Here is a 27991-nt window from a genome sequence, read left to right on the forward strand (position 1 = left end):
CAATGTTGAGAAGACCATCTGATTTCGTGACAGCGTCAAATATAGTATCCCGCCAGAATTCAGACGCAAACAAAAAGGTAGATGACGAAGGAAATACCACAATTTCTATGGCAACCTTGCAGGACGAGGTTTTAAAGAATAGGAAACAAAAGTCAAATTTGAAAGGACTCGATGGAAAATCCGAACAATCCATTTCGGCGTCTAAGTCCAGCAAATCAGTTCATTCGAAAGAAATGAAGAAACAGCCAGTGAACGAACAGCTCAAAAGAGACATTTTAGATTATCTTGATAATTTAATTGAGAAAACGGAATGGTTAGTTCTATTTTATACCAAAGACTAGATGTTTTTTATCAGATTTTTTCCTAGATTTTCTCTTTTTATATTGATAACTTTGTGATTTTTATTTTGGTAATATAGGACGTTGGAACATATCGAAAGCGATATCTTACTGACGATGCCGAAGATTTCAGAGCTAGACGATCCTGCGATAACAGATGATATGTTAGTGAAGAATAAGGATATTATTGAACAAATGGAAGAAGTAATTATGTCATGGGAGAGACATATCCAGAAAGTAAATAATTTAGTATCTCTTTCGTATTTCTCTTTTGTATACTTTTTGTCTAATTTATTTACCGTTTTTTATTACATTAGTATATCCATGTGTCGTGAAAATTAAAATAATTCGTCTGTAAATAATAAAAGTTAAATCTTAATAATAGCACGTATTAAAACATTTTATTTTATTATCGTTTAGATAATGGAGTCATACGAGAGTAAAGTACCTGAAGGAAAGGGACCAATAGCGGTGCATCAATATTGGCAGAACTGCGAAACTGGATTAACGATGTTAGTTGAACAATTAAAAATGCCTATCGTTAAGAGGATCCTTACTCTTCTGGAACAAGCAGGTTCGCTGATCGCCTCCAGCTTTCACGATTTTCAGGCCGAACTCTGGAAGCATTATGTTAAAGCTAGGGACACCAATAAATTTATTGAAACGCTGTTAAGGTATTTTAAGGTAAAGATTTTAAGAATTATTTAATTTAAATCTAAACATATCCCACACATGTTCCAGGATATTTAAAACATATTCCAGACGTATTCAGGATCATCCTGAGCACGTCTTGTATTATTAGAGTATATTGCATATGCGCAATTCATTATCTAACTTTACAAAATGTTGAGGAACATTCTATGAATGTTCTTTTTATTATAAATACAAATTTTGAAATAGAATATTTATAGAATATTTTATTAAAATATTTCAAAATTGAGAATATTTATATTTTATAAAAATTTTCATAGAATGTTTTATACTATTTGGAAATTCAAAAATTTACCGATCAAATTTTTGAATTCCTTAAATGAATGTTCTAAATATTAAAGATAAAACAGTTGTAAAATGCGCTAAATCTATTTTTGCTGAAGCAAGGTCAATTCTAAACTAATTAAAAAATATAGAATTTGTGCAAATATTTTAATAATACTGTTCCATTATTTATTAACATCGCAGTTGATTACCGAATCGGATTTGTTTGAATCTATATCGGAGTGCATTCCTTCATTGATGGAAGGATTGCGAATGCTATGGATATTATCAAGTTATTATGGCCATGAAGAAAGACTGATGCTATTAATGGACCGAATATCGTGGCAGCTCTGCGAAAATGTCAAACAGAATTTAGCGATCGTTCGATTATTTAAAAAACCTCTAGAAGAGATTCTGGAAAAGACGAATATGGCCAATGTGATGCTGAAACAATGGAAGCAATCGTACCTGAAGACCAGATTGGACATTGAACTGTCGGGAAAGGGAGTTCGCTGGGAATTTGATCAGAAGCGTCTCTTTCAGGACACTGAGTACATCGCTGAGGTGTGCAGCGACCTCCACAAAATCGCCAGTGTCTTACAAGACTTCTATAATATCTTTGGGCCCGATTTGAAGTCTATCATAAATGATCCGGCGCAGATTGACGCTGTGGTGAAACAAGTGGACGCACTAATAGTGCCGATCGAAGAAGCTGATTTTGACATCTTCAATGTATTCAACAAGGAGAATTGGGAAGCGTTGATCGCGTGGTTTTATGAGCAAGTGACGTTTTTGGAAGATAAAGCCAAATTCTACATCGACGAATGTTTCATAGTGTTGATCAACGCCGAGAATTCACTGGAGATGTTGCTCAAGTTTAAGAATATGAAGACCCGTGCCACTATTCAACACCTGTTGTTCCGGAAGTTTAATGTTATTATGCAACAATTTAGCAAAGAGATTAACGCCGTAGAGAGCATATATCATCGTGGCAAATGGCATCCGCCGTTATTGACGTATCATCCGCCGATGGCGGGAGCGATCTTTTGGGTGAAGCAGTTGTTCCACAGATTACGCAGGCCAGTTTTGATTTTCCAAGAAGTGCGCGAACTGAAGCACAGTGAGCTGAAACTGCTTGCGTTCAGCCAGTATTTCGATCTTGCGAAGCAGTTGAAGAATTTCGAAAGGGTGACATTTAATGCGTGGCTAGAAAAAGCACTGCTGACGGTGACTACTACCTTGAAAAAGAGCGTGCTGAGGATAGTACGGGTTGAACGGGATTATCCAGCCACTTTAACCTTCCCGGACGAAGAGCGAGCCATGAAAAATGTAATTCATGCGTCGAAAATGAAGGTCAAGAATGTGGGTACTATCCTATCTCCATATGAATCCGCACTGAAGATGGATGGTGTGATATCGAAGCCCAGCGCAGAGATCGTAAGTGCCGCGGACTCTAGAATGCAAGCACTTTTGGAAGTGAAGGTCGATGCCAGAGGATCCTCGAAGGATGATAAAACTTCATCCGTATCCTTCGATAAACACGACTTCGTTCGCGCGAAGATTACTTGGCCAGAATTTATGAGTGGCACCATTTTGGTAGAGTGTCAGCTCCGCTTTCAGATCAACTTCGATTGGGAGATATTCGAGGTCATCAGAGAGGCGGAACTAATGGAGCAGTTGGGTTTCGAACTGCCTACGACTATCAGAGACGTTGGCATTCAGAAAAATCGACTACGAGCGGATATCGACGTCATCACGAAAGTGATCGATCAGTACAATAACATCCTAGATATGCTGGACAGAGCGGACATACAATTGCTAAAGCAGACTCTACAGGATGTTGAGAAGAACATACAACCTGGAGTGACACGGTTCAATTGGAACTCTCTGACCATCTCGGATTATGCGGCCGCCTGTCACAGAATATTGAAGAACTTAAACTCTATTGTCGAGCAAGTTAATCAGATGAAGAAAGAGCTTGATAGTCGAATAAAATCTGAATTGCAATCGTACTATCTGTTTTCCACGAAGAAGGAAGTCGCTGAATCAGAGGATCTTTTACCATGCAAGGTATTATATAAATTTTTTTTCATAATATAATTACAGATATTTTGTATTTGTTTTAATTTAACACACATAATGTGATTTTGTTATTTGACGACATTTTACGATAATATTTTTGAAATTTCTACGGGTTTTATTAAATTACCCATACGCTCAGTTCATTCCAGTAATATTGCAGCAACGTTCCAACATTGTTGCTGCAAATTTTTATGCTGTATAAGTGATATTTAACCTTTTTGTACAATTAATATTAAATAATACAATTTTTATGAGTAAGTAAACAATTAACATTAAAATAACGTATCTGAAAATGTAAATTCAGTTATTTTAAATAAGATATTTAAAATAAGATATTTAGAAAAATGTTAATTTTTATGAATAATGGAGATTTTATTGTAAACATTATTTAACAAAATGGAATTGTCTCTTATTGTTAAATATATATTTAATTTCCTCTTTATAGAAATATTTTATGGAGATAAAAAATCGACGATCTGAACTGGTATCGTCAATGTTAAAGACTTATCAGTCGATTAGTCCGATGCTTGTGAAACTAGAAAGTATAGTATTGGGTACTTCTACTGGGACAAGTCCAGCTATGCAAATCTTGTACAAAAAATATGAAAAGCAAATCTTTGCTGCCTTTATAATGTATATATCTGTTTTAACAGTAAAAATGATAATTACATTAAAATAAATTTTTTATATTACAAAATCGTCATTTGATTGACTTTCTAGATGTATGGTCAGAAATATGGAAGTTCTGAACAAAATGTTGAACAACACTAAGCCAATCTTCCAAGTAGACGCATTATTAATAACATCTGAGGTAATATTACGTCCATCGCCCAACGAAATCTTTAGTATCATTTGCCACGATGTACAAGATTTACTTGAAAGGCTGAAAGGATTCTCCAGATGGATGAATGGAACTTGCTTACAGTGCAAGCCGCAAAGAAAGGAGCACTCACAGGATTTAGTCACTTTCAGCTTCTTCGAAGACGTGATGAGCATTCGAGTTGAGTAAAGTCCTGATAAAAATTTTTCTTAGAATTGTTCATATAATTTTTCAGAATTTTTATTGATTATAAGAAATGCAGGTTTAGCTTCAAAGTCGCGTAATTTGATCAAGAAAAATTGTTAAAAAAGAGAAAATTTTTAAACAAGCATTTTGTAAGTAAAACTCTGTTCTTTTTTGTACAAAAGTATTAAAATTTTTAAGAAAATTTTTATCAAAGCACAGACTATTGAGTGTATGTAATTTTAAAGAATATAACAATGTGATTTTTAGAAAGATACAAAACTGGAAAAATAAAAATCTTTTAAAAACAGCTAAAACATGTTTTAGCTGTTTACAAGTTTTAACAAGTTTGTTAACAAGTTTTAAGTTTTAAAATACATTTTTTATTGTTTTTTATCTGTAATGATTTTTTACTGAGAGTTTTGACGATCTAAAAATTCCACAATTTTGAGTGTTTTAAAAGTGTTTCTTATTTTTTATTGAATAATATATGACAAATTCTTAAAAACATTATAACATTTTATGAGAATTTTTTTCACTAAAGAGTTCATTGATTATTATATTAAATTTTATGATAATTTAATAACATGTTTAAAAAAATTTATTATTAGCATTACGCAATGTGATTTAAGATTTAAAATTACTACAGATAGTTAACGAACTTGTAAAAGCGATTCACGATACAGCGCATAGAATCTCGGCTGAATGTTGGCGATACCTATATAAATGGAAGAAATATAGCAACTTGTGGTCATTTGATAAAAATCTGGCTTGTGAAAAATTTGCATCGACGAAACCTATGCTTTTACAATACGACGAAAAGTTTACATTTTATGAAGGCATTTTGGAGGAACTCGAAGACATGTCATTGTATTTTGACATAAACAGTGTACGGTAAATATAAAACTGTAACGTTGTTAACAAAAAGAATAATGAGAAAAGTTCATTATATCGAAGGATTAACTTTTTATTTTTTAATTCTATTGTACTCCGATTTACTTTCTTTTCAAAGGCTCAACCTGAAACCACTTTTATCAGGCATCGAGCATCAAGCAAAGGAATGGAAACAAGTTTTAGGGAATTATCTTCTGTCTGATACCGTATTGGCTATGGGCCAACTTAAAACTCGAATCGATACCTTTCGCGGCAAGATCGAGCTGGTGGTTACGGGACTGGATCGTTTTGTGTCAATCATGCAAGCCATCACCGACGTGAGAAATACGGCGATACAAGCCGAAGTGCAATTTGTCTGTTATCAGGAGTGCTTTCAAACTATGCGCGCCCATGGGATCGTTTTTTCCTCATCGGACGAAGCGATGGCATATGAATTGCAACGAGACTGGGAATCGTTGTATCTCGAAGGGCTCTACAGAGCTTTGACTTTAGAAAGCACTAGCGAAAAATTTTCCGAGCTTACTGAAGAAGAAATCCAGCAATTCTTGATTGATACCGCGATGTTCGCTGAAAATTTTGAGACATTTGGTCCCGGAAGTATCGGGGACGACCTGGAATTAGGACTGAAAAAAATGGATGTACGTAAAATTTAAAAGGGATAATTATAAATATGATTATATCCTTTTAAAAACATTCTTCTAAAAAATTAAAGATAATATTATTTATAAAAAGTTAAAATTATTTATAAATAATTTAATTATATCTTCTTAAAAACATTTTTCTAAAATACGTTTCGAGTTTTGATTAACTTTTCTAAATTTTTTGAATAATATCACATCTTTGATAAGAATAAAGTCAGAAGTTAAAAGATTTCTTTATTCTTCTTCTATTATATAGGAATATGGCAAGCTGATTAATAAATACGAGGAAAAGCGGCTGAATCTAATAAAGTTAGAAAATTTGTTTAACTTATCGTCTACCGATTATTCAACTCTCCTCAAGATCAAAAGGGAATACAAGAGCATGGAAGTGCTGTATAATCTCTACAAGGAACAGAGACGCTCACGAGAAGTCTGGGCGAAGACTCTGTGGGTGAATTTGAATCCGCAGCAACTCATCGACGGTATGGAACACTTTATAAGGCAGTTTCGACTGCTGCCGTTATCCATCAGAAGTTTGAATGTTGCCCACGCATTGGAGACCAACATGAAGGACTTCAAGAACTCGGTGCCGCTCTTCATCGAGCTGAAAAACGAAGCTATGCGCGAAAGACACTGGCAAGAGTTGATGAGAAGGACCGGACAGTATTTCGATATGGACCCGGACAGGTGTGCGGATGACGAATAATTAACGAGTGTTAATTAGACGTACGAATAAACAGATAACTTGATAGACTGATTTTAGTTGCGAAAAAAATAATATATAAGAGCATAGAGAAGGATAATTATTAGACTTGTGTATTTATGATAATTGCATTTTTGTATCTATCTTTTATTATATCTGAATATTGATTTTTTTATTTATATTATTTTTATTTGCATAGTGCAATTGTATTAACGTGCAATATTTTCACAAATAAAAAAAACAATTTTGCTGAAGTATCTAAAAATTTAGCTAAATGCAAAACTGAAAGTAATATTGTTGGACACATCAAAATAAATACGTAGGAATCTCAAGCATGATAGATAAGCAGTATTCCAAAAAGTTTTTATATTCTAGTGAATTTAAACGTCTTACATAATTGAATAGTTCAATAAAATTATCTTCAAATCTAGCTAAATTTTTAAATAATTCAACAAAACCATCCTTTCCATATAAATATAGAATATACATGCGAACATATTTGTATTTTTTAATACTTGCGTACATAACAAACGTTTACGTTGCGAGATGTAAATTGTTTTAGAATAATAGTTATATCGAATCTGTATATAATTTTTCAGTTAAATTAACAAGTATCTTGCATATTATTTTCTTTTTTTTTAATTACACGAGTCTGTTTACAGATTGTCGCAAGAGACATAATTTATTGTTAACGACCAACATAAACTTAATCAAGTGCATATAATTTGATACTTACTTTGTAAAAGTATAATTAGTTACATAGACATTTTTTAAGTGATATAAACATGGCGCAAGAAAAATCTTTTACCATAGAGGGGTAAGCTTCAAGCCATACAATATTCGCTTTAAGTACATAAATATAATAGTCTGAATATTGGATCGTTCCAGATTTACTTTAGAGAATATGTTCGCTATGGAACTGGGAAAATATCAAGATATTGCACAAGATGTTGTAATGTATGCCGTGAAAGAACTTTCGATAGAAAGAGGCATAAAAGAATTAACAGAAATATGGAAATCCATGGAATTTAATATGATAAAACATTATAAAGGTATTTAGAAAAATATGAACTTATTATTATTATTGAACAAACAAGTATGCGAGTATATAAGACTTGAATTTGAAAAAAAATTAGTTCATGGAAAGAACGATTTTGTTAAAGTATCTAAAAATTTAATTAAGCACATATCTGAAAATAATTATCATTAAACTATAACTATAATGAGATATATAATCCTACGATTGTTGATTGCATTTTCCAGGTATAGAAGAGCGCGGCTTTATTCTTGGACCACTTGACGAATTGAATCTGGTACTCGAAGATAACATGTTGAACGTACACAGCATGGCATCCTCGCAATTCATCGGGCCGTTTCTCAATGTCGTACAAAAATGGGAACGCACAATGCATACGATCTCCGAAGTTCTGGAAGTGTGGGTGGATCTTCAGCGAAAGTGGTTATATCTCGAGGGTATTTTCGTGGGTGGCGACATTCGCTTTCACTTACCGGACGAAACAAAACAATTCGATAATATCGATCAAGTTTATCGAAAAATCATGATTGACACGTCGAAGAGGCTCAATGTTTTGGAATGTTGCTTGATTCATGGTACTTAAAGAGAATTAGTTTGTCTCATTATTAAAGTTAATCTAGTTGAAAAAAATTAGTATAACATATTTTTAAGAATTTTTATATTTTAAATAATATGAAGATTTATAAAAAAAATCATGTACTTCTTTAAACTTTATTGCAGAGATTGGAAAATGAGAAATTTTAGAATATTTCAGGATTCACAAATATGTATAAAAATTTCTAGAAAAGATCTAGATTTTTTTACATTTCTAAAAAGATTATTCCAATTCGTATAAAAAGCTAAAAAAATTTTTTTAAATTATAAGATTATATAAAAATTTTGAAAAAATATATAAAGAATTTTAGGAAAAATTGTCGCCAAGAAAATTTCGAAAATATATAAAAAATATACATATAAGAAACTTATAAGAAATATTCATAAAATATAAAATAAATTAGAAAAAATTTAAAAAATAATTATTTACTTATTTGTTAAATATTAGGTCGAAAGAGTGAGTTTGAAACTATGATAGCAGCCCTCGAGAAGTGCCAAAAGTCTTTGACGGAATATTTGTGCAATAAACGCATTATATTCCCAAGATTCAATTTTATTAGCGACGAAGAACTGCTGAGTATTCTCGGCAGTAGTAGTCCTACGGCAATTCAGGAACACTTAGGAAAGATGTTCGATAATCTCGATAAATTCATAATATCAGATAAACAGATGCTTACGGCTCTCGTATCGTGCGAAAGAGAAGTTATGGATTTCAGAAATGCCGTGTCCGTGGAAGATCAGGTCGAAATCTGGATGGGGCTGGCTCTCGAAGAAATGAAAAGATCGAATCGATATCTAACAAAGAAAGCGGTCTACAATTACGGCAAGGTTTATATTGAATTATCGCACGTTACTTCCGTTTATTTGCTCTTCAAAAAAACATTTTTCTAAAATATCTCATACTTTCTCCTTTAATGTATCACTTTAAAGTAATTGACAAATTAAAATATTCTACTTTAAACTAATTGACAAATTAAAATATTCTTTTATTTAGAAATTGTATATAATAACTTTCACTATTTTGTAAACGTAGGTGCGAAGACCAATAACTCAGTGGATACTCGACTTTCAAGGAATGATGATTCTCGTAGCCAATCAAATATGGTGGACTGCAGAAGTCGAGAATGTTTTCGATAAAATATCCCAGGGAAATAAACGCGCTATGAAAGAAGTAATGCTCACAAATTGTGAATATAATTTGTGTCATGTTTTATCATTTGTTATTGAATATGAAAAAGTATTTCTTTTTTTATGTATGTAGTATTTTATTTTTATGTAGTATTTACAACAACTCAATACTCAACTGGACGAAGTGGTGACATTGATGGGTACCGGTTCGCTTACAAATAATGACAGAAAGAAGATTGACATGGTTTTAACTATCTACGTGCACATTCGCGACATTGTCGAGGGTTTTGTTAGAGACAGTATTACGGATCCTACAGAATTCGAATGGGAAAGCCAATTAAGGTAATTTTTTTATTATATAAAAATATGTAGGCTTTATCAAATTTTAATAGTACAAGTCTTTTAAACAGTGCGAGCTTTCAACAATACAATGTAAACAATACAAGTCTTTTAATAATACAATTTTAATTTTTTTATATTAAACAATATAATTTTGATAGTCATAACAATATTAAAAATTAATAAATATGCTTTATATAAAAGTGCTGTTACTTTTACAATTATTGTAATCTACAGCTAAGTATTTTCGTATATAGATTTTACTGGGTTCATGACCTGGACAATGTATGGATGAATCAATGCACAGGCACTTTCGAATACGGTTACGAGTACATGGGTCTTAATGGCAGATTGGTCATTACGCCACTGACGGACAGAATATATCTCACTATTACGCAAGCTCTCTCGATGCAATTAGGCGCTGCACCGGCGGGTATGTAATGCATATAGATATGACAGAGTTGCAAATATCTCAAGATAAGCTTCTCATCGATCTTAAATATCTAGCCATGATAAAACAAATTATACTGTAGAAATTATATTGTATTGTAATTATAAATACAAAGATATATTGGAAAAAGTGAAATATTACGTGGTATTCGAAAATATCAGCGCAAATACTTTTTTAATTTATCCGTTTTAATTTTTTAATGATTTAAGTAATAGTTTATAATAATAAAACTGCGTTTTCTTAATTTTTAACACTTAGGTCCTGCTGGAACTGGAAAGACTGAGACAGTCAAAGATTTAGCGAAAGCTCTAGGGCTCTTATGTATCGTAACTAATTGCGGCCGAGAAATGGACTATATCACGATTGGAAAGATTCTGGGTGGTCTCGCTCAGTGTGGTGCATGGGGTTGTTTCGACGAATTCAATCATATCGAGAGTGCTGTTGTCTCTGTTATTTCGAGCCAGCTTCAAACTATACGCTCGGCACTACAAGTTAAAGCTCAAAGATTTACGGTATATATTTCATTAAACTGAAAAGCACGAAGTGCCGGGAATAATACGAGTTATTTATAGCCACAATATTATATTAAAATTTTTGTATAAATTAATAGAATAATTTTAGTATATATATATATATAAAGAAGAGTATTTTATAATATTAATATATGTTCATGTCTGATATTCTATTTTTACTTTTCTGTAGTAAAGTTCTATTTTTATTCTAATTTAAACCTACATTATTCTTAATTTTTTAAATAAATATATATTTATCTAATATGATTATATTAATTTCTCCATTATTTTATATATGATAAATATAAACAAATTTTTATTAAATATAAATTCCTATTTCTATTTATTATATGTATATATTATATTCTATAATAACCAAAATATTCTTCAAAAGTTCGAGGGTCAAGATATCGTAATGGACTCGAAGATAGGAATCTTTATCACCATGAATCCAGGATACGCCGGTAGTCTAGAGTTACCAGAGTCTGTTAAAGCCCTCTTTAGACCAGTAGTCTGCACAGTGCCGGATAACGAGTTAATCTGTCAGATTAAGCTTTTTAGCGCCGGTTTTTTGACGGCGAAGTTGCTCGCAAAGAAGATGACCGTTCTCTATAAACTGGCGAGCGAACAGCTGAGCAAACAAACACACTATGATTTTGGCTTGAGGTCCCTTAAAGCTGTGCTTAATACGGCCGGCCAGTTGAAGAAAACTTCCAATGATTTACCCGAAAACGTCGTGCTGATGAGAGCCCTTAGAGACATGAACTTATCTAAGTTTATATATGACGACGTGCCGCTCTTCCTGGGTCTGATCAGAGATCTCTTTCCTGACTTGGATTGCCCCAGAATGCACTATTCAGATTTTAATGAAGCGGTTGAAGCGATATTAAAAGAACGTGGCTACATTGTTTTACCTGAGCAAGTAAATAGTTTTCCAGATTTCTAATGCATTGCATGAAAGAAGGTTTTGCTAAAGTATTTAATACTAAACTTAATTTATTAAGATAAAAATTTAGCTAGAAACATATTTTTAAGATAAATAGATTTATAGTTAGATATAGAAAATAATTTTGTTAGACCAAAAAATAATTATGTAAAAACAATCGAACTAAAATGTCAAAATTTTTTGCGATATCAGTTATTAGGCTAGCGTCTTATGTAATAATTTGGATAGTCAACAACATTATTTTTTTAGATCTGTCTAGCTAAATTTTTTGATACTTTAGTAACATCCTTTCCGTGCATACATATACTATATATTTAGCTATTATAGTCGTAAAACTTCAAATTAACAAAAATAATAAAAAAACATAATAACTCGGCCTAGGTTGATAAAGTCATTCAGTTATACGAAATGATGATGATTAGACATTCTACGATGATTATTGGTCCCACCGGCGGTGGTAAGACAGTGGTCATTAAAACGCTCTGCAGAGCACAAACGTACCTTGGTAAACCCACAAAATTGCACATTTTGAACCCTAAGGTGTGAATAATAATTAATTATAACAGTAGCATTGTTAAATTTTATTGTAAAATTCTTTATGTCATCATGATTTTTAAAGGCTTGCACCGTCATCGAGCTGTACGGAAAGCTAGATTCTACAACACGAGAATGGACGGATGGTCTTTTGAGTAATATCTTTCGAGAAATTAATCGACCGCTAGATTCCAGTAAAGATGAACGAAGATACATACTTCTCGACGGGGATGTTGATTGTTTATGGATCGAAAACATGAACTCGGTAATGGATGATAACAAGCTATTGACTCTGGCCAATCAAGAAAGGATCAAATTGCAGAATTATTGTAGTCTGCTTTTTGAGGTAACTTAATGTGGATATAATATCGATTATTGAATTGTAAGGGACAATTTAGAAAAATTAATTTAATGTTTGAATAAGACGATATTCAAATAAATATGAGCATAAAGCCGATAGGAGGTATTGTTTGTAACTGATTTTACTGTCGCTCTTTGTATAAAAATTATACCATAAATATGATATAACTACGATTTCATAATGAATTAATAATAGTTTTGAAACAAATTACAATGAAAAAAGAATTAAGAATAATAATGTTATAATGAATTAAATTATAGAAAAAAAAAATAGACATTTTTAATAATTCTAAAGATCTAGATACTTTATTAAAAAATAAATTGATCTCTGTGCTAAAGGTAGGCGACTTGCAGTATGCCTCACCTGCAACGGTTTCAAGAGCGGGTATGATCTATGTAGACCCAAAAAATCTAGGCTACCAACCGTATATGGACAAGTGGATACAAACCAAAAACAAAGCCGATCAAGATTTTCTTCGAGAAATGTGCGAGAAATATGTGCATGGCTCACTTAAGCTTATTGTCGAAGGAATGTTAGGCTCTCAAACAGTCGAACCTCTTCGGACAATTATACCGCAAACTGGACTCAATATGGTAATTACTAGATTGACTATTGATTTGTGGACAATTATGATTGTAGTGGTAATTAAAAGGTTGCGCATTACTGATATAAAAATTAATTACTGACACAATTATAATACGAAATTAGACTGAAGAGAATAAATCTAATAAAGTAAGAGAAATCTTATGTTCGGTATTCTCACTGCTTGGATCTCAATACTTAAGTAAATAAAAGATGTTTATTAAAACTGCTTATTAGCATCAATATTAATAAATTGTTTGTCAATTTAATATATGATATTATTGCTCTTTTGTTCATCATTAAAACAAGATTTCGTAGCGCGGTTTGCAGAATTGGATATGTATATAAATTTACACAGAATTATTTAAGTACTAAGATCTACTTTAGAACATTGATACAATTTGTAATCATATTTCTTTAAAATTAAAATTTATAATATTATATGTTAAATTAACACATTTTATATTTATTTATCTTAGAATTTACATTTAAAAAAATATGATTTTTATATTATTTGTTTAATTACTCATAAATTTTTTAACTAGGAAGACAGAAAGTCTCTAATACAAATACAAAATGTTTTTTACTTTACATAATATTTTATTAATAACATTTTTTGCATGGTTTCCGAAGGTAACTCAATTTTGCTTCGTATTTGATGGTTTATTGTCAACATTAAAATATCAATCGGCAAAACAAAAATCAGAAATCGATGAAAAGAACAATTTATTGGTGACGAAAGAGGAGCTCTGGGAGGCAATATACATTCAAGCGTGCTATTGGTCATTCGGTGCATCTATTGTAGACGAGGCGCGCTCCAAATTTGATGAGTACATAAAGAAAATATGTGGATTTATGTTAGTGCAAGACACACCCGTTGAACTAGCGACCGCCAGTAAGCTCAATAAAAATAAGTGAATTAATCAATACGGAAATTAAATAAATTTAATAAGATGATCTGATTATTGTATCTTTTCTTTTGCTCGTTAACTAAAAAATAAATGTGCATGTTTGCTCAGAATTTATACCTGTATCTTTTCCAACCATCTACGATTACGTACTGGATATCAAGAAAAAGGTTTGGATGGCATGGCAGTGGTTGGTACCAACGTATGTTCATGACAGACAGAAGAACTTTTCGGACATTTTAGTGCAAACAACTGATACTCTGCGTACTACATGGTTCGTAAATCTCATGAACAATGTACTGAGACCGGTATTGTTGGTCGGAGAAACTGGCACATCGAAAACGGCGATAATTCATGAGTTTCTAAGAAACTTGAATCCCGAAAAATACGTAAGTGAAAAAAAAACCTATATCGAAGAAATCAACTTAATTAGTAACTGTTTTCTATACATGGTGTCTCAAGAGAAAATGTCAATATTATGATGGTCTGTCATTTTAAGTAAAACTGTTCACATAAAACTGTTATATAAATTTTTGCTTGGAAATCTCGGAAACCGTTCGGAATAGAACACACATTTATATGAACTTTTTTAGTTAAGATTATCAATGCCATCATCGCCCAAAATATTGACCTCTCCTTTTGAAACGCTTTGTGTTTTATTCAAATAATTTTCCAATAAAATATATGATATAATACATAAAAGAAAGAAAACGATGCAATAAGATACGAAAAATTTATATTTATCAACAATTTATGACAAATAGGAACAGCTCTTAATAAACTTTTCCTCAAGAACCACTTCAGTAGACGTGCAAACGAATATCGAATCGGTAGTGGAAAAAAGATCGAGAGAGGTATTCGGAGCCCCGCCTGGAAAGAAATTAATAGTTTTCATCGACGACATGAATATGCCAATCGTGGATATTTATGGAACCCAACAGCCCATCGCGTTTCTTAAACTATTGTTTGAAAAGGGTGGCTTTTATGATCGCGGACGCGATTTGAATTGGAAATATATGAAAGATATTTGTAAGTATGTTCAGGAAGTATCAAAAATGCTTTTTTAAAAACACGAAATCAATTTTCCTAGCAATAATTTTATCAATTTTTCATCATTTGTCGACATCGAGGATTTAATATACGCTTATAATATGTATGTTTAATTAATTGAAGACTTATGTCACGAATGTATTTTCTGTAACAGTTAAAAATTTGTGTTAAATTCATTTCATACAAATTACATAAATCTTTGTGTTAATTTAACACGAAATGAATGTTAGAAAGTAACACAACCATTATGTAAAAAATTAACATAGAAGGTGTAATATTGACACAGTTTGTAAATAAATCGTGGAAGCATATTTCTTCAGTAAAATTAATTGTTTATAATATGTAAAATTAACGCATTTTATCCTAGAATTTACATTTTTAAACACATTATTTTTATGTTAATTAATTGGTCGCAGTACAAAATATTTTTTGTAGATTATTTAGCAGCTATGGGAGAACCCGGTGGTGGTAGGAACGAAGTTGATCCGCGATTTATCTCAATGTTCTCAGTTTGCAACGTAACTTTACCAACGAACGAGACTCTGAATTATATTTACACGAGTATTTTATCCGGACATCTGCAAACATTTTCGGAGGAAATTCTATCTATCGCAGACAAACTTGTACAATTGACGTTGGAACTTTACAAGGTAATTTTGCGTCACGTTACGTATAGCATTATATCTCTAAGTGAGATATGTATATTAACAACATAATGCTATTCAGATAGTTAGGAAGGAACTACTGCCGACTCCGTCCAAGTTTCACTATATTTTCAATATGCGGGATCTCTCAAGAATTATGGCTGGATTGCTTCAGACCCAGCCTAATTTCTTTTTCGTAACCGTACAACAGTTTGTTAGACTCTGGAGAAACGAGGTTACCAGAGTTATATGCGATCGCCTCATTAGCGTGCAAGTAATAAGACTTCTCCTTTTTTTCCTGTACATTAATCTTACATTATATATTCGCGTGGCTTTTTTCAACGTAATTATTCACGTAGAGTATTTCTGACATCTCAACATTACATTTCAATTTTCATTTTTTTCAATTTTTAGTTTTTTTTATGATCTACAATTAAATGAATTTAAATTGATAATATTTCATACATTTTTTAAAAGTAAAGATAAATGAAAAAAGTTTTTAATTGTCAAACAATTTACGTTAAATATAATAATGTATATAAATAACATTTATACATGTAGCACGACTTTATAAGGTATGGGGAATCTAGGAAATCTAACACACATTAATAATTAAAGAAGAATTAAAGATTTGTTTTTAAAATAATTTTGCTATTCCAGGATAAAAATTTAGTAATCGAGCAATTGAATGAAAAAATACAAACTTGTTGGGAACTAGAACCTGAAGTGATTGAATACAGTTTAAGAGACCCGATACTGTATGGCGATTTCAGGAATGCCTTCAATGAAGATAAGCCTAGATTTTATGAGGATCTGTTGGATTATGAAGCAGTTTACAGCTTATTTCTAGAGGTCAAGTGTTTTCTTTAAATATATAATTTTTAATTACTTTTCTATGTTATATTAACATTCCTATCTATAAAAATCTCTAAATATTATTCAAGCAACGTCGTTGTTTAACCTGGAATTGAGGAGTGGGTCCTACTAATTCTACTTAATTATATTTTTTATTTACAATTGCAAATTTAAATCATTGTTATTAAAATAAACTTATTAATATTCATACACATTCTTTTGTATATGAATTATGTCATTTTGGTTCCTTGAAATTAATTAGTGTCTTTTAATAAATATCACAGATCCAGCATCAGTAATTGTGTGACAGATTTTAACGTCAACTTCACAGAATTAAATTAATGTTCAATATATGTTTAAAAAATGTCTTTGTGCTACCTACAGATTTTCGAAGAATACAACGAGAGGAACAGAATAAAGCTGCACATGGTTCTCTTCAATGACGCGCTAGAGCATCTGACCAGAGTGCATCGTGCACTTCGGATGCACTGCGGTCACGTACTGGTCATTGGTACGGGTGGCAGCGGCAAGAAATCCGTGATCAAGTTAGCATCCTTCGCTGCCGGTTATCAAGTCTTTCAGATCGTTCTGCGTCGCGGATACAATCAAGCGTCCTTCCGCGAAGACATAAAGAATTTGTATAACATGGTCGGTCTGGAAAATAAAAAGATTGTGTTTATGTTCACGTCTGCCCACATTAAGGACGAAAGCTTCCTTGAGTTGGTGAACAGCATGTTGATAGGTTTCGTACCGACTCTCTTCAACGATGACGAGAAAGACACAATTGTCTCTTCCTGCAGAGATGCAGCGGTTAAAGCAGGCTTTGATATGTCAAAGTAAGCTGTTTGTCCACTTTACACGTTTTTATTTTAATATTCTTGAAATACATGTTTAATCCTGAGAAGGATATCGATAATATTATAAGTGATACAATATATTATTATATTGATAGTAAATTCTACTTACAAGGAAATAAGTCACTCTTAATTAATGTAACATAAGTTTTATACATTTTGTTTAATGCCAAAATATTTATAATCTACACCTAAACACAAACAATCTACGATAGTTTAATTATACCTCTTGTGAGAGAACAAACCGAATTAAATAAAGAAGTACTTTGGGCAGAGCTAATGTTTTAGTATTAAAATCAAATTTTTTTTATTTTAGGAAGAGTGTCTGGTCGTATTTCATTAAGACATGCACCGCGAATTTACGAATAGCGTTGGCGATGAGTCCATCGAACGATGTTTTACGGACACACTGTCGCAACTATCCCGGTTTAATCAACAACACCACTATAGACTGGATGTTACCGTGGCCACAGCAGGCCTTGATAGCGGTAGCGAATGTTCTACTCAACGACGTGAGCAAAAATAAAACAGAATAAGATCCCGATAAAGTCATAATGAATCGTGACTGATCGAAAAGTGACTTTTAAGTGTTTTGGAGACACTTTGACGCCATTTCGATATGATAATGACATTTTGTTCTACTTGAAATGTTCCAACATGAAATGAGAAATCCTTTTCTTTCAGAATCAGATCGTGCCGCGAGAGTACAAGGAAGTGATCGCGAGTCACATTGTATACGTACATACATCCGTATTGCAATATACAGTGGATTTTGCGACGAAGCTGAGGCGACGAAATTATGTCACGCCATGGCATTTTATGAATTTTATCAACACTTATTTGAATCTATTGGTAGAGAAGAAGACTTTCATAACTTCGCGCTGCACGCGTCTTTCCGGAGGTAGTTGCAAAATCTTTTATATAAAAATCTTTTATACAAAATTATTTTATTTTTTATTATATTTCTTCATTAATAAGATATGAAGTCAATAAATTTAACAATATTTCTTTAATATCACCCTTTACGTCTCTTATTTCATTTTTAAAAGAAATTATCTTTCAATAAAAGTCTTATGTTTTTTCGTATAATTTAAGAGAAATTATCTTTCGACGGAGTTTTTCGTTTTCGTATAATAAAATTTTTTTATAGGATTACAGAAAATCACAGACGCTTCGGCGAATTTAACGGAATTAAATAAAGTCTTGGCAAAGCAAAGAATCAAAATAAATGAACAAACGAGAAACTGCGAACAGTTGCTCAATACTATCGGCAAGAGCACAGACATCGAGTTGGAAAAAAAGATTCTGAGAGAAGAAAAGATGAAGGAAATTGAGGATAAGCAGAAAATAATTACCAAAGAACAAACGGAAGCTAGGCAAGCCTTAGCGGAGGCTCAACCGATCCTCGATGCGGCCAAACTTGCATTGAGTGACCTCGATAAAGCAGATATTACCGAGATAAGGTCCATTCTGGATTAGTTACTTTTCTTTATTTATATAAGTTTTATATTATATAAAATTCATCTGTTTAAAGGATTCCGATAAATACGTTTGCCTTTACATATAATATAACTTGTAATGTGACAAACAAAAGATATTTATAAACATAAGTCTTAATAATGGGTAGATTTTTGAAGTTTATCAAAAATACTCTGTGAATTTGATCCTTTCTAAGATTTGTTAATATTTCTAATATTTATCAACTATTCATTGAATTTTAAAAAAAGTAAAGAAAATCGCCTAGTAGAATATTAATCGAAAGATATTAATCTTCAAACTTGCTAAAAATCAGTAATGACTATTCAGATCTTTTCCCACTCCGCCCGAACCAGTGCAGATTGTCTCGGAATGCGTTGCGATGCTTCGTGGCGTCAAAGAAGTATCGTGGAAAGGGGCGAAAGGCATGATGAGCGATCCTTATTTCTTGAGGCACTTGCAGGATATGAATTGCGACTTGATCACTCTGCGGACACAGCAAGCGGTAAAGGCGCATTTGAAGAAGTCGGATAAGCTGGATCAGATGCAAGTCATCAGCAAAGCAGGATACGGCTTATACAAGTTCGTGCTTGCTGTTCTGGATTATTGCGCCGTTTTTAGAGAGGTATTTATTACATTATGTTGTAAGCTTTAATTGACAATTCATCTGTTAACTTTTGCCTAAAATCTAATTTTATTTATTTATTTCTTTATTTGTTCATTTCTTATTTATTCATTTTTTTTCTTTTAATCTTTTCTATTCTTTATTATTTAAAGATTCATCACGATTTAAGTCCTCAATATATATAACATACTAAATAATTTAAAATACAAATAAAATTTTCTAAATTTTAATACGATAAAAAAAGAAAAATTTAAACTAGTGAGAATCGGCGTTATAAACCCTATACTAATATTTCAATAAATAATATTTAATATTAAATCATTAAAGATATTTCTTTCAACAATACTCTTTAGCTAGAATATGTTACTCGTCATAAGATTTTTATAAGGGGACCAATTATAAAAAACGACAGTCAAATGTTAATTATATAAATTTCTACGCTAACATTTTACTTTTGATCTGTCGTTTCAGGTGAAACCAAAGATGGACAGAGTTCAAGAACTCGAAGCGGAGTCCGAAAAAGCCAGGCGCGCGTTAGAAAAGGAAGAAGCGGAATTAAAACGATTGAAAGAAACGATCAAAGAATTAAATGAGAAATATAACGACGCGATGATTAAGCGACAGAGACTTCAGGATGAAACAGATTTGTTACAACGACGTCTTTCGGCTGCTGAGAAACTCATCTCCGGATTATCCTCCGAGAATGAACGATGGCAAAAGGATCTGAAGGTTCTTCAAGATGACTTGGTGAAGATCACAGGAAATTGCTTACTCGGAGCATCCTTTCTGACTTACAGCGGTCCTTTTTCCTACGAGTTCAGGAATGAAATGTACAGCGAATGGGAGAGGAGCGTTCGAGACAAGGAATTACCTTTATCAACGCCCTTCAAGCTCGAAACACAACTGAGCGACGACGTCGAAATTACCAAGTAAACGAGACTCCTGCATATCCATACAGCACAGATAGATATATCACTACATAGTAATTGTTATATAATTTTTCTTTTTATCTATCGATTAAAATAAAAATTTTGCAAATGCCATTAAATTTCTAAAAATTAGAAGTAAAAGAAAAATGTCATACAAAAACAGTTTTAATCGCCTAATTAGTATTCGTTTCGGAATTTCTTTAATTTATATTTGATATTTGAGAGTTCAATGTACTTGACAAAACTTGATGCATTCTTTGGAATAAATCTCTTCAAAGGATTTAGAGAGTATTTTTGCAACGTAATTCAACATTTTTTTTAATACATGAAAGTCATAATTTAAGAAATAAAATTATCTAATTAAAATTATGTAAGAGCTTTTGCCTAAAATCTAATTTTAGGCAAAAACATTTGATATAAATAATTTTTCATAAAGTTTAGCGCATAACTGAAAAAAGGCTGGATTTACAAATACTAATTAGGATTAACAATTATTGTTATTACTCATGTGGCACAGATTATTCCAGTAATATTGCAGCAACATTGAAACATTTCAGCATGATTACAGTAACATTACTGCAAAGCTAAACTAGCTTCTGTAGTGTATGAGTAATCGCTGTTCTATTTTTTTCTAACAAATATATTCGTGTAGCTTAGCGATACTAACATTGTGCTTTTAATATTTAATGTAACTTGCAGTTGGAACTCGGAAGGTCTTCCACCAGACGAGCTATCCGTACAAAACGGTATACTAACTCTGAAAGCATCTAGATTTCCGCTTTGTATTGATCCCCAACAACAAGCATTAAATTGGATCAAGAAAAGAGAGCAGAAGAAGAATCTAAAGATCCTCTCCTTTACGGACGTAGATTTCTTAAAGCAAATGGAATTAGCAATCAAATATGGTCTGTCTGTGCTCGTTCAAGATGCCGACGAGGTTGATCCCATCTTGGCTAACGTCTTATCGAAAAATATCCAAAGTAAGTTATACAATTTAAATGAATTCATGAATCGATATATATATAATTGCAGTTTTAAAACTTGTTTTGATTTGATTTCTGTAGCTAGTGAAGGACGAACTTTCGTCATTCTCGGCGATAAAGAGATAGATTATGATCCGCAATTCAGAATATATTTGACAACAAAAATAACTAATCCGATGCTGGATCCTGCTTTATATGCCAAGGCCGTTGTCATCAATTACATGGTCACTACAGCAGTGAGTTAACTTCATTATAATTATGATACAATCGTAATTAATGAGCTAAGTCATAATTAATATGTGTTATTAGAATATTGATTTACAAGTTTTCTGTTTCTTAATATTTGTTTTCGATATAATTATAATTACATTATAACTATATTTTATTCAAGAAAACAGTAATTTTTCTTTAATTTAAAAAACTATAAATATATCAAATTTAAGTTTTATACAATAAAGTCTCACTTTTCTTCAGGGTTTGGAGAACCAACTTCTGTCAGTAGTGGTGAAAACTGAAAGACCGGACATCGAGGAACAACGTGAAACGCTGATTTTGGAAACTAGCGAGAATAAGAATCTGCTGCGGCAATTGGAAGACCGTCTTCTTCGCGAGATTGCCGTGGATAAAGGTAACATGGTGGATAACATCGAGCTGATCGAGACTTTGAAAAACATCAAGTACAGCGCCAATGAAGTAATGGAAGCGCTGTTGCTCGCAGAAATCACTTCTGCAGACATCAACAAACTTCGCGAAAATTATCGTCCGGTAGCGGAACGGGGCGCAATTCTATTCTCCGTGCTGATCGACATGGCCACCATAAATGCCATGTATCAATACTCACTGAACAGTTACATTGAGGTGTTCATCCGCTCGCTGAAGAGATCGTTACCGAATCCAGTGGTCATTGAACGACTGAAAAACATTATTCCAATGTTAACAAAGAATGTCTACGATTATGGCTGCACTGGTATCTTCGCGCGGCACAAGTTGCTCTTTTCCCTGCAAACTTGCGTGAAGATAGAACAGAAGTTAGGCAACGTGAACCAGAAGCAATTAGAATTCTTCATCAAGGGCAGTATGAACCTAGAAAAAGTACCCAAATCGAATCCTACCAAATGGCTGCCGTTATCGGGTTGGGACGATGTTGTCAAGCTGGCGAGCGATTTCCCAGAGAAGTTCGGACAACTTCCGGAAGAAATACGAGATAGTGAAGATGAATGGAAGAAGGTAAACTAAAAATGCAAAACAGTAACTATACAAATAATTTAATGTCGTAAATTTTAGCGCGAAACTATAGTGGAAATAATAATTTCGAATTTTATTTAAAAATATTCCATTTTTTTTCACACACAGAAAAATATCATTCTACTGAGAAAAGTGATTATTTAGATAATTAATTCCGTTTCAGTGGTACGACTCGGATACACCAGAATCTGAAGAATTTCCGTGTGATTATAGTACGCGAGTGACATCGTTCGAAAAGTTAATGTTGATACGCTGTTTTCGAATCGATCGCGTATATCGTGGTATTATCAATTACATTATCGAAATCATGGGCAAGCAATACATTACGCCGCCTCACGTGAGCTTCGATATGATTTTCGACGAAAGTACATCGATCATGCCAGTAGTTTTCATCTTAAGCCCGGGTTCGGATCCCATTTCAGAACTGATGAAGTTGGCTGATCGATACGGTTACGGCGGAGAAAAATTTAAATATCTTTCGCTCGGTCAAAGCCAAGAAAAAGTAAGATATACGATAACAAACATTTTGTACTTATATTAAAATTGATTTTTGTTAAAATTTTTGTGTAGAAATTTTAAACATATCTAAATATTAATTTAAAGTAATGTGATTGTGTTATTTGAACTTTTCGTACCAACTTGATATTTAATATCTTTTATAGCAGGCCTATTCAATTTGAGCTCCGAAGCCAAAACGCAAAGCTATCGACGTAAAAATATTCAATATGGGTAAGATTTCGGGGATTGTAAAGTGTTGATACGATTTAAATGACGCTTATCAACACTTTATAGTTCCTAAAATCTTACTCATATTTTTTTACGTCGATGGCTTTGCCTTTTGACTCCTGGAGCTCCAATTGAACAGGCTTGTTTTATAGAATAAAATAACATCGATTAAGTAAACAATTAACATTAATTTTTTATATTTTAAAAAAGCTGCATTTAATTGCCTTTTAAAAATTATTTGTTAGATCGCAATGGAATTATTGGAAACAGCAAGAACAAGAGGCCAATGGCTGATGTTGCAGAATTGTCATTTACTGCTGTCCTTCACGAAAAATTTAGAAAAGTTCGTGGAGAACATAGAGAAGCCTCATCCCGATTTTCGCTTGTGGCTCACTACGGAGCCCACTCCTAGTTTTCCAATCGGAATGCTTCAACAATCTTTAAAAGGTAGAATACTTATTATATTCCAAAAGTTATATATCATATTTTTGAATGAAATTTATTTGCAGTGGTGACGGAACCGCCGAGTGGATTGAAGCTAAACTTGCAAAATACGTACTTTAACATGCGCCCGCAGGTCTTGGAAAGTTGTTCTCATCCTCTTTACAAACATTTAATTTACGTTCTAGCATTTTATCACGCAGTTATCCAGGCAAGCGAATATTTAATGTGATTGCATGTTTAATCCTCAGAGTAATTTTTTTATTAAAGTGCTCTCAACATTTCAGGAAAGAAGAAAGTACAATAAAATTGGATGGAACTTAAAATACGACTTTAACGAGTCAGATTTTAATGTGTGCGTTACCATCTTAGACACTTATTTGACGAAGACAATGGTGAAGGAGTCTGAAGTACCATGGAATAGTCTCAAATATTTAATTGGCGAAGTATGTTTGAATTTTGCGATCTAGTATATTAAAATCATAGTACAATATATTAAAAGTATAACATAAGCTCTCAGTTAATTTACTTAATTAATTTATATACACTCCAGACCAAAAGTTTGGAAACACTTTCAAAAATTTATACTAAAAATACTTTGGATAATGACAAAAGAATATATTAGATATACATATATATGTTAAGTTAATTTTTAAAAAGTGCTTCCAAACTTTTGGTCTAGAATATATCTCCATTTTTTATTGTCATCCTGAGTATCTTTTTCGTATAAATTTTGAATGCAAATTATTATATGCTCAAAAATAATCAGGTAATGTACGGCGGAAGAGTGATGGACAGTTACGATCGGCGCATTTCTTACACTTACATGGACGAATATTTCGGCGATTTTCTCTTCGACGAGCACCAACCGTTTCACTTTTACAAGGACGATATTGTCGACTATGTGATACCGCCAGAAGGAAATCGTGACGATTACTTACAATTTATTGAAGAACTTCCGCTGGTGAACGGTCCTGAAATATTTGGGTTGCATTCAAACGCCGAGATTGGATTCTTTACGCAGGCAGTTAAAGGAATGTGGAAGCATCTCATAGAACTTCAACCGCAAACCGGTGCGAGCACGTTATATATTTTTCTTGCCTTATCAAAACACTGTTTCTGTGTTAAATAACCATCGTAATAATCATATGGCAAAATTATGACGTAATCCAAGCGCAACAGTTACGTTAAAAACACGTTTAATAAACGTTATAAAAATGTTTTATAAGACATTCATAACGTTTATCTCTTATTATCATTTAAAACACCGTTTTATATAAGACATTTCAATGATTTAATAATAGTTCATATTTTTATACAAACCATAACAAAGATTTCGCTAAACGTTTTTTAAACGTAAGTTAATCTACTTGGAGCAATTATTATAAATACAAATTTTTTAACCCGATTTTTCAAAAATATACTTAAAAATAAATATATTTAAATAAGTTAAATTAATATTACGTCATTTTTATTGCTATGCTTTTATTCTCGAGAAAGCTGTCTCTCAATAATTTTCAATTAAGTAATTTTTAATTTTATATTTTATTTAAAAACTGTTTGTAGCTCGCTTGGATAAAAAGAGTAAGTCGCACTTTCAAATTTATTGCATTTTCTGATAAATTATAATGATATGTCATTATAATTAAAATGACGTTAAATTCTTTAGCCGTGAGCGACATCGGTGTCAGCAAAGATGAGTTCATCGATAACGTAGCGAAGGAAATCTTGACTAAGATACCCGCGCCATATGATATTAGTAAGGTCAAGAGAAATTTCGGCGTTGGCGTGACACCGACCGCGATCGTTCTATTTCAGGAACTGGAAAGATTCAACAAGTTAATAGAAACGATTACGAGAACATTAAATCAATTGAGAAAGGTCACTAAGCCTTCGAGATTTCAACCTGTTAAATGCATAGATCCAATTTAATTATTTAATTATTTAATAACTAATTAATTACGTATAGATTCTACACAAGATGCATTTTTATCATTTTTATTAATCTTTATATATTACCTTTATTAAAATTCTACTTTTTTCATAATAACTTTATGCAATTATTTTGTTCTATATTTATATTAAGAGAAGCAGCAGCTAATAATAAAAGAGGAATTTATTTTGTCCTAGATTTAAGGAAGAGATGAAGTTTCAAACTTTTTGAAATATAATAATATAAATCTGAAATGTACAATTCTTAAAAATATGTGCAATGAGAATTTGTTTTAGGATATTGTCAATTAAGAACACGTCTGATATCCAAAATAAAATTGTAGGCCATCGCTGGCGAGATTGGACTGGACGCAGTGCTAGAGAATATTTCGATGGCACTCTATAACGGTATGCTACCTAAAGAATGGGCCAAATTGGCGCCAGACACGCGAAAAAACCTCGCCGGCTGGATGGACCATTTTCAGAAGAGGATAAACCAATACACGAACTGGGTATGGATTAAGCAAAATGTTGCAACATCTCTTACAGAAATTTAATTTGGCCAATTTACTACTGAAAGATAGTAATTAATTACTCATTTTTAATATTAAAAGCTGAATTATACATACTGAAAAAAGAGTCTAGTTGCATTAATTAGAATTCTGGATGAAAACAAATCAGAATTTCCTGGTCTATTATTATTCTAATTAAATTAACTAGGTTTCTGATTGGTGATCACAACCTTCTGGTTCTTTCATTTTCAACCAGAAATTTTTTCCCATTATTAATGCAGCACTTTAATATTCAAAATAAGTAATTAATGATTACATACCTTCCAAGTAAAATTTCTGTAAGAGGTGTGCGTTAATCTCTTCGCAATTAATAATGTCTACTTTTTCTCCCTGTTAGTCCGGCGCGAATGAACCCGTGGTGCTATGGTTGTCCGGATTGCACGTTCCAGAAACTTATCTGGCGGCTCTGGTGCAAATGGCTTGCCGCAAGAACAATTGGCCCCTCGATCATTCCGTTATTTACACGACGGTGTCCAACTTTCTCAAGCCTGACGACGTAGAAGAGAGACCCGATGAGGCAAATCCCAACGACATTTACTTTTTGATATTTTATTAAAATTGCAACAATATCGCATTATACTCTTCCATGCGTGTTTTAAACAGGGCTGTTACGTGTACGGATTGTATCTGGAAGGCGCTAGGTGGGACATCGAGAAGCATTGTTTACAAAGATCGCATCCGAAAGTTCTGTTTGAAGAGCTACCAATATTAACCATAATACCTATTGAAGTTCATAGATTGAAGTTACAGGTATTGAATTTGCCGATCTACATAGTGACGTAAAAAAGAAAGATAGTACGTTTCCGGGGCAGTCGTTTCGATCCTCATGCCGTCTTTACTATATTATTATTGATGTTAATCAATGGACTAATTAATTATAGTTCTTTCAATTAATTAAGCAATATCTTTATTTTGCACTTTGTCCCTTTTCTTCTACATACAACATATATGAGTATACTTGCGATTCAATTCATATTACTATTCTAGTTTCGTTTTGAGATTGCGTTTTAAGACCGAAAATTAAATCGGTATGCAATTTACAGAACTATTATAAATAAGTATAAATCTAGATTTTTTTCTTTTTAGCTGAACTTTTTGAACGGTTTATTTTTTTTTCTTTTTCTGCAATATAGAAAGAAAAGGTGAAAAGATGAACCGTGTAAGAAATTTAGTTAAAAAGAACAGATCTTATAATAAATTCACATTAATATTATTAAACACAAAAGTTTAACTCATGTCAGACTAAATAAGGCATTTCCTATTTATTGAAATATTCAAATAAAACGATTTAACTGATCATTAATACGTTCAAGTAACCACAATTTTTGTGAAGAACTTCTAGATCGTAAAATGAATAATTCTTATTTTTACGCTTGTTACAGAATACTTTTAAAACTCCCGTATATATTACGTCGAATCGACGAAATGCTCTCGCTGATGGATTAATTTTTGAGGCAAATTTGGCGACTCCAGAACATGCTTCTCATTGGATACTTCAGGGTGTTTGTTTAGTGTTAAATACAGATTAAAAATCTTCGAGATTAATAGAAAAAAGACAAGAACCGCTGCATTCTTCAGTATATTTCACGTTTAAGTAATACGTCTATTATTAATTAATAATATTCATTATAA

The 27991-nt window shown here is 32.3% G+C and overlaps 1 protein-coding gene across 1 annotated transcript; it reads left to right on the forward strand.

Annotated features, from left to right (window-relative positions):
- Positions 1-207: 207 nt before the first annotated feature.
- LOC108757141 (dynein heavy chain 10, axonemal) lies at positions 208-27991 on the forward strand. Its single transcript, XM_018501546.1, is given in 45 exon segments — positions 208-313; positions 419-575; positions 759-1022; positions 1518-3383; positions 3841-4028; positions 4116-4395; positions 5048-5292; positions 5411-5930; positions 6190-6620; positions 7525-7688; positions 7900-8247; positions 8715-9094; positions 9300-9437; positions 9546-9791; positions 9971-10166; positions 10443-10696; positions 11091-11618; positions 12024-12182; positions 12262-12522; positions 12876-13130; positions 13753-14014; positions 14139-14416; positions 14792-15056; positions 15513-15727; positions 15804-15995; positions 16382-16573; positions 16961-17412; positions 17747-17942; positions 18115-18331; positions 18581-18893; positions 19237-19531; positions 20003-20460; positions 21160-21440; positions 21525-21679; positions 21918-22670; positions 22852-23190; positions 23660-23861; positions 23924-24066; positions 24143-24301; positions 24625-24928; positions 25525-25736; positions 26132-26299; positions 26697-26876; positions 26963-27109; positions 27742-27991. Coding segments are annotated over 45 exon segments (13485 nt in total). The 5' UTR covers positions 208-233; the 3' UTR covers positions 27889-27991.

This window comes from Trachymyrmex septentrionalis, unplaced genomic scaffold (assembly GCF_001594115.1).
Source record: "Trachymyrmex septentrionalis isolate Tsep2-gDNA-1 unplaced genomic scaffold, Tsep1.0 scaffold132, whole genome shotgun sequence".
Lineage (NCBI taxonomy): Eukaryota > Metazoa > Arthropoda > Insecta > Hymenoptera > Formicidae > Trachymyrmex > Trachymyrmex septentrionalis.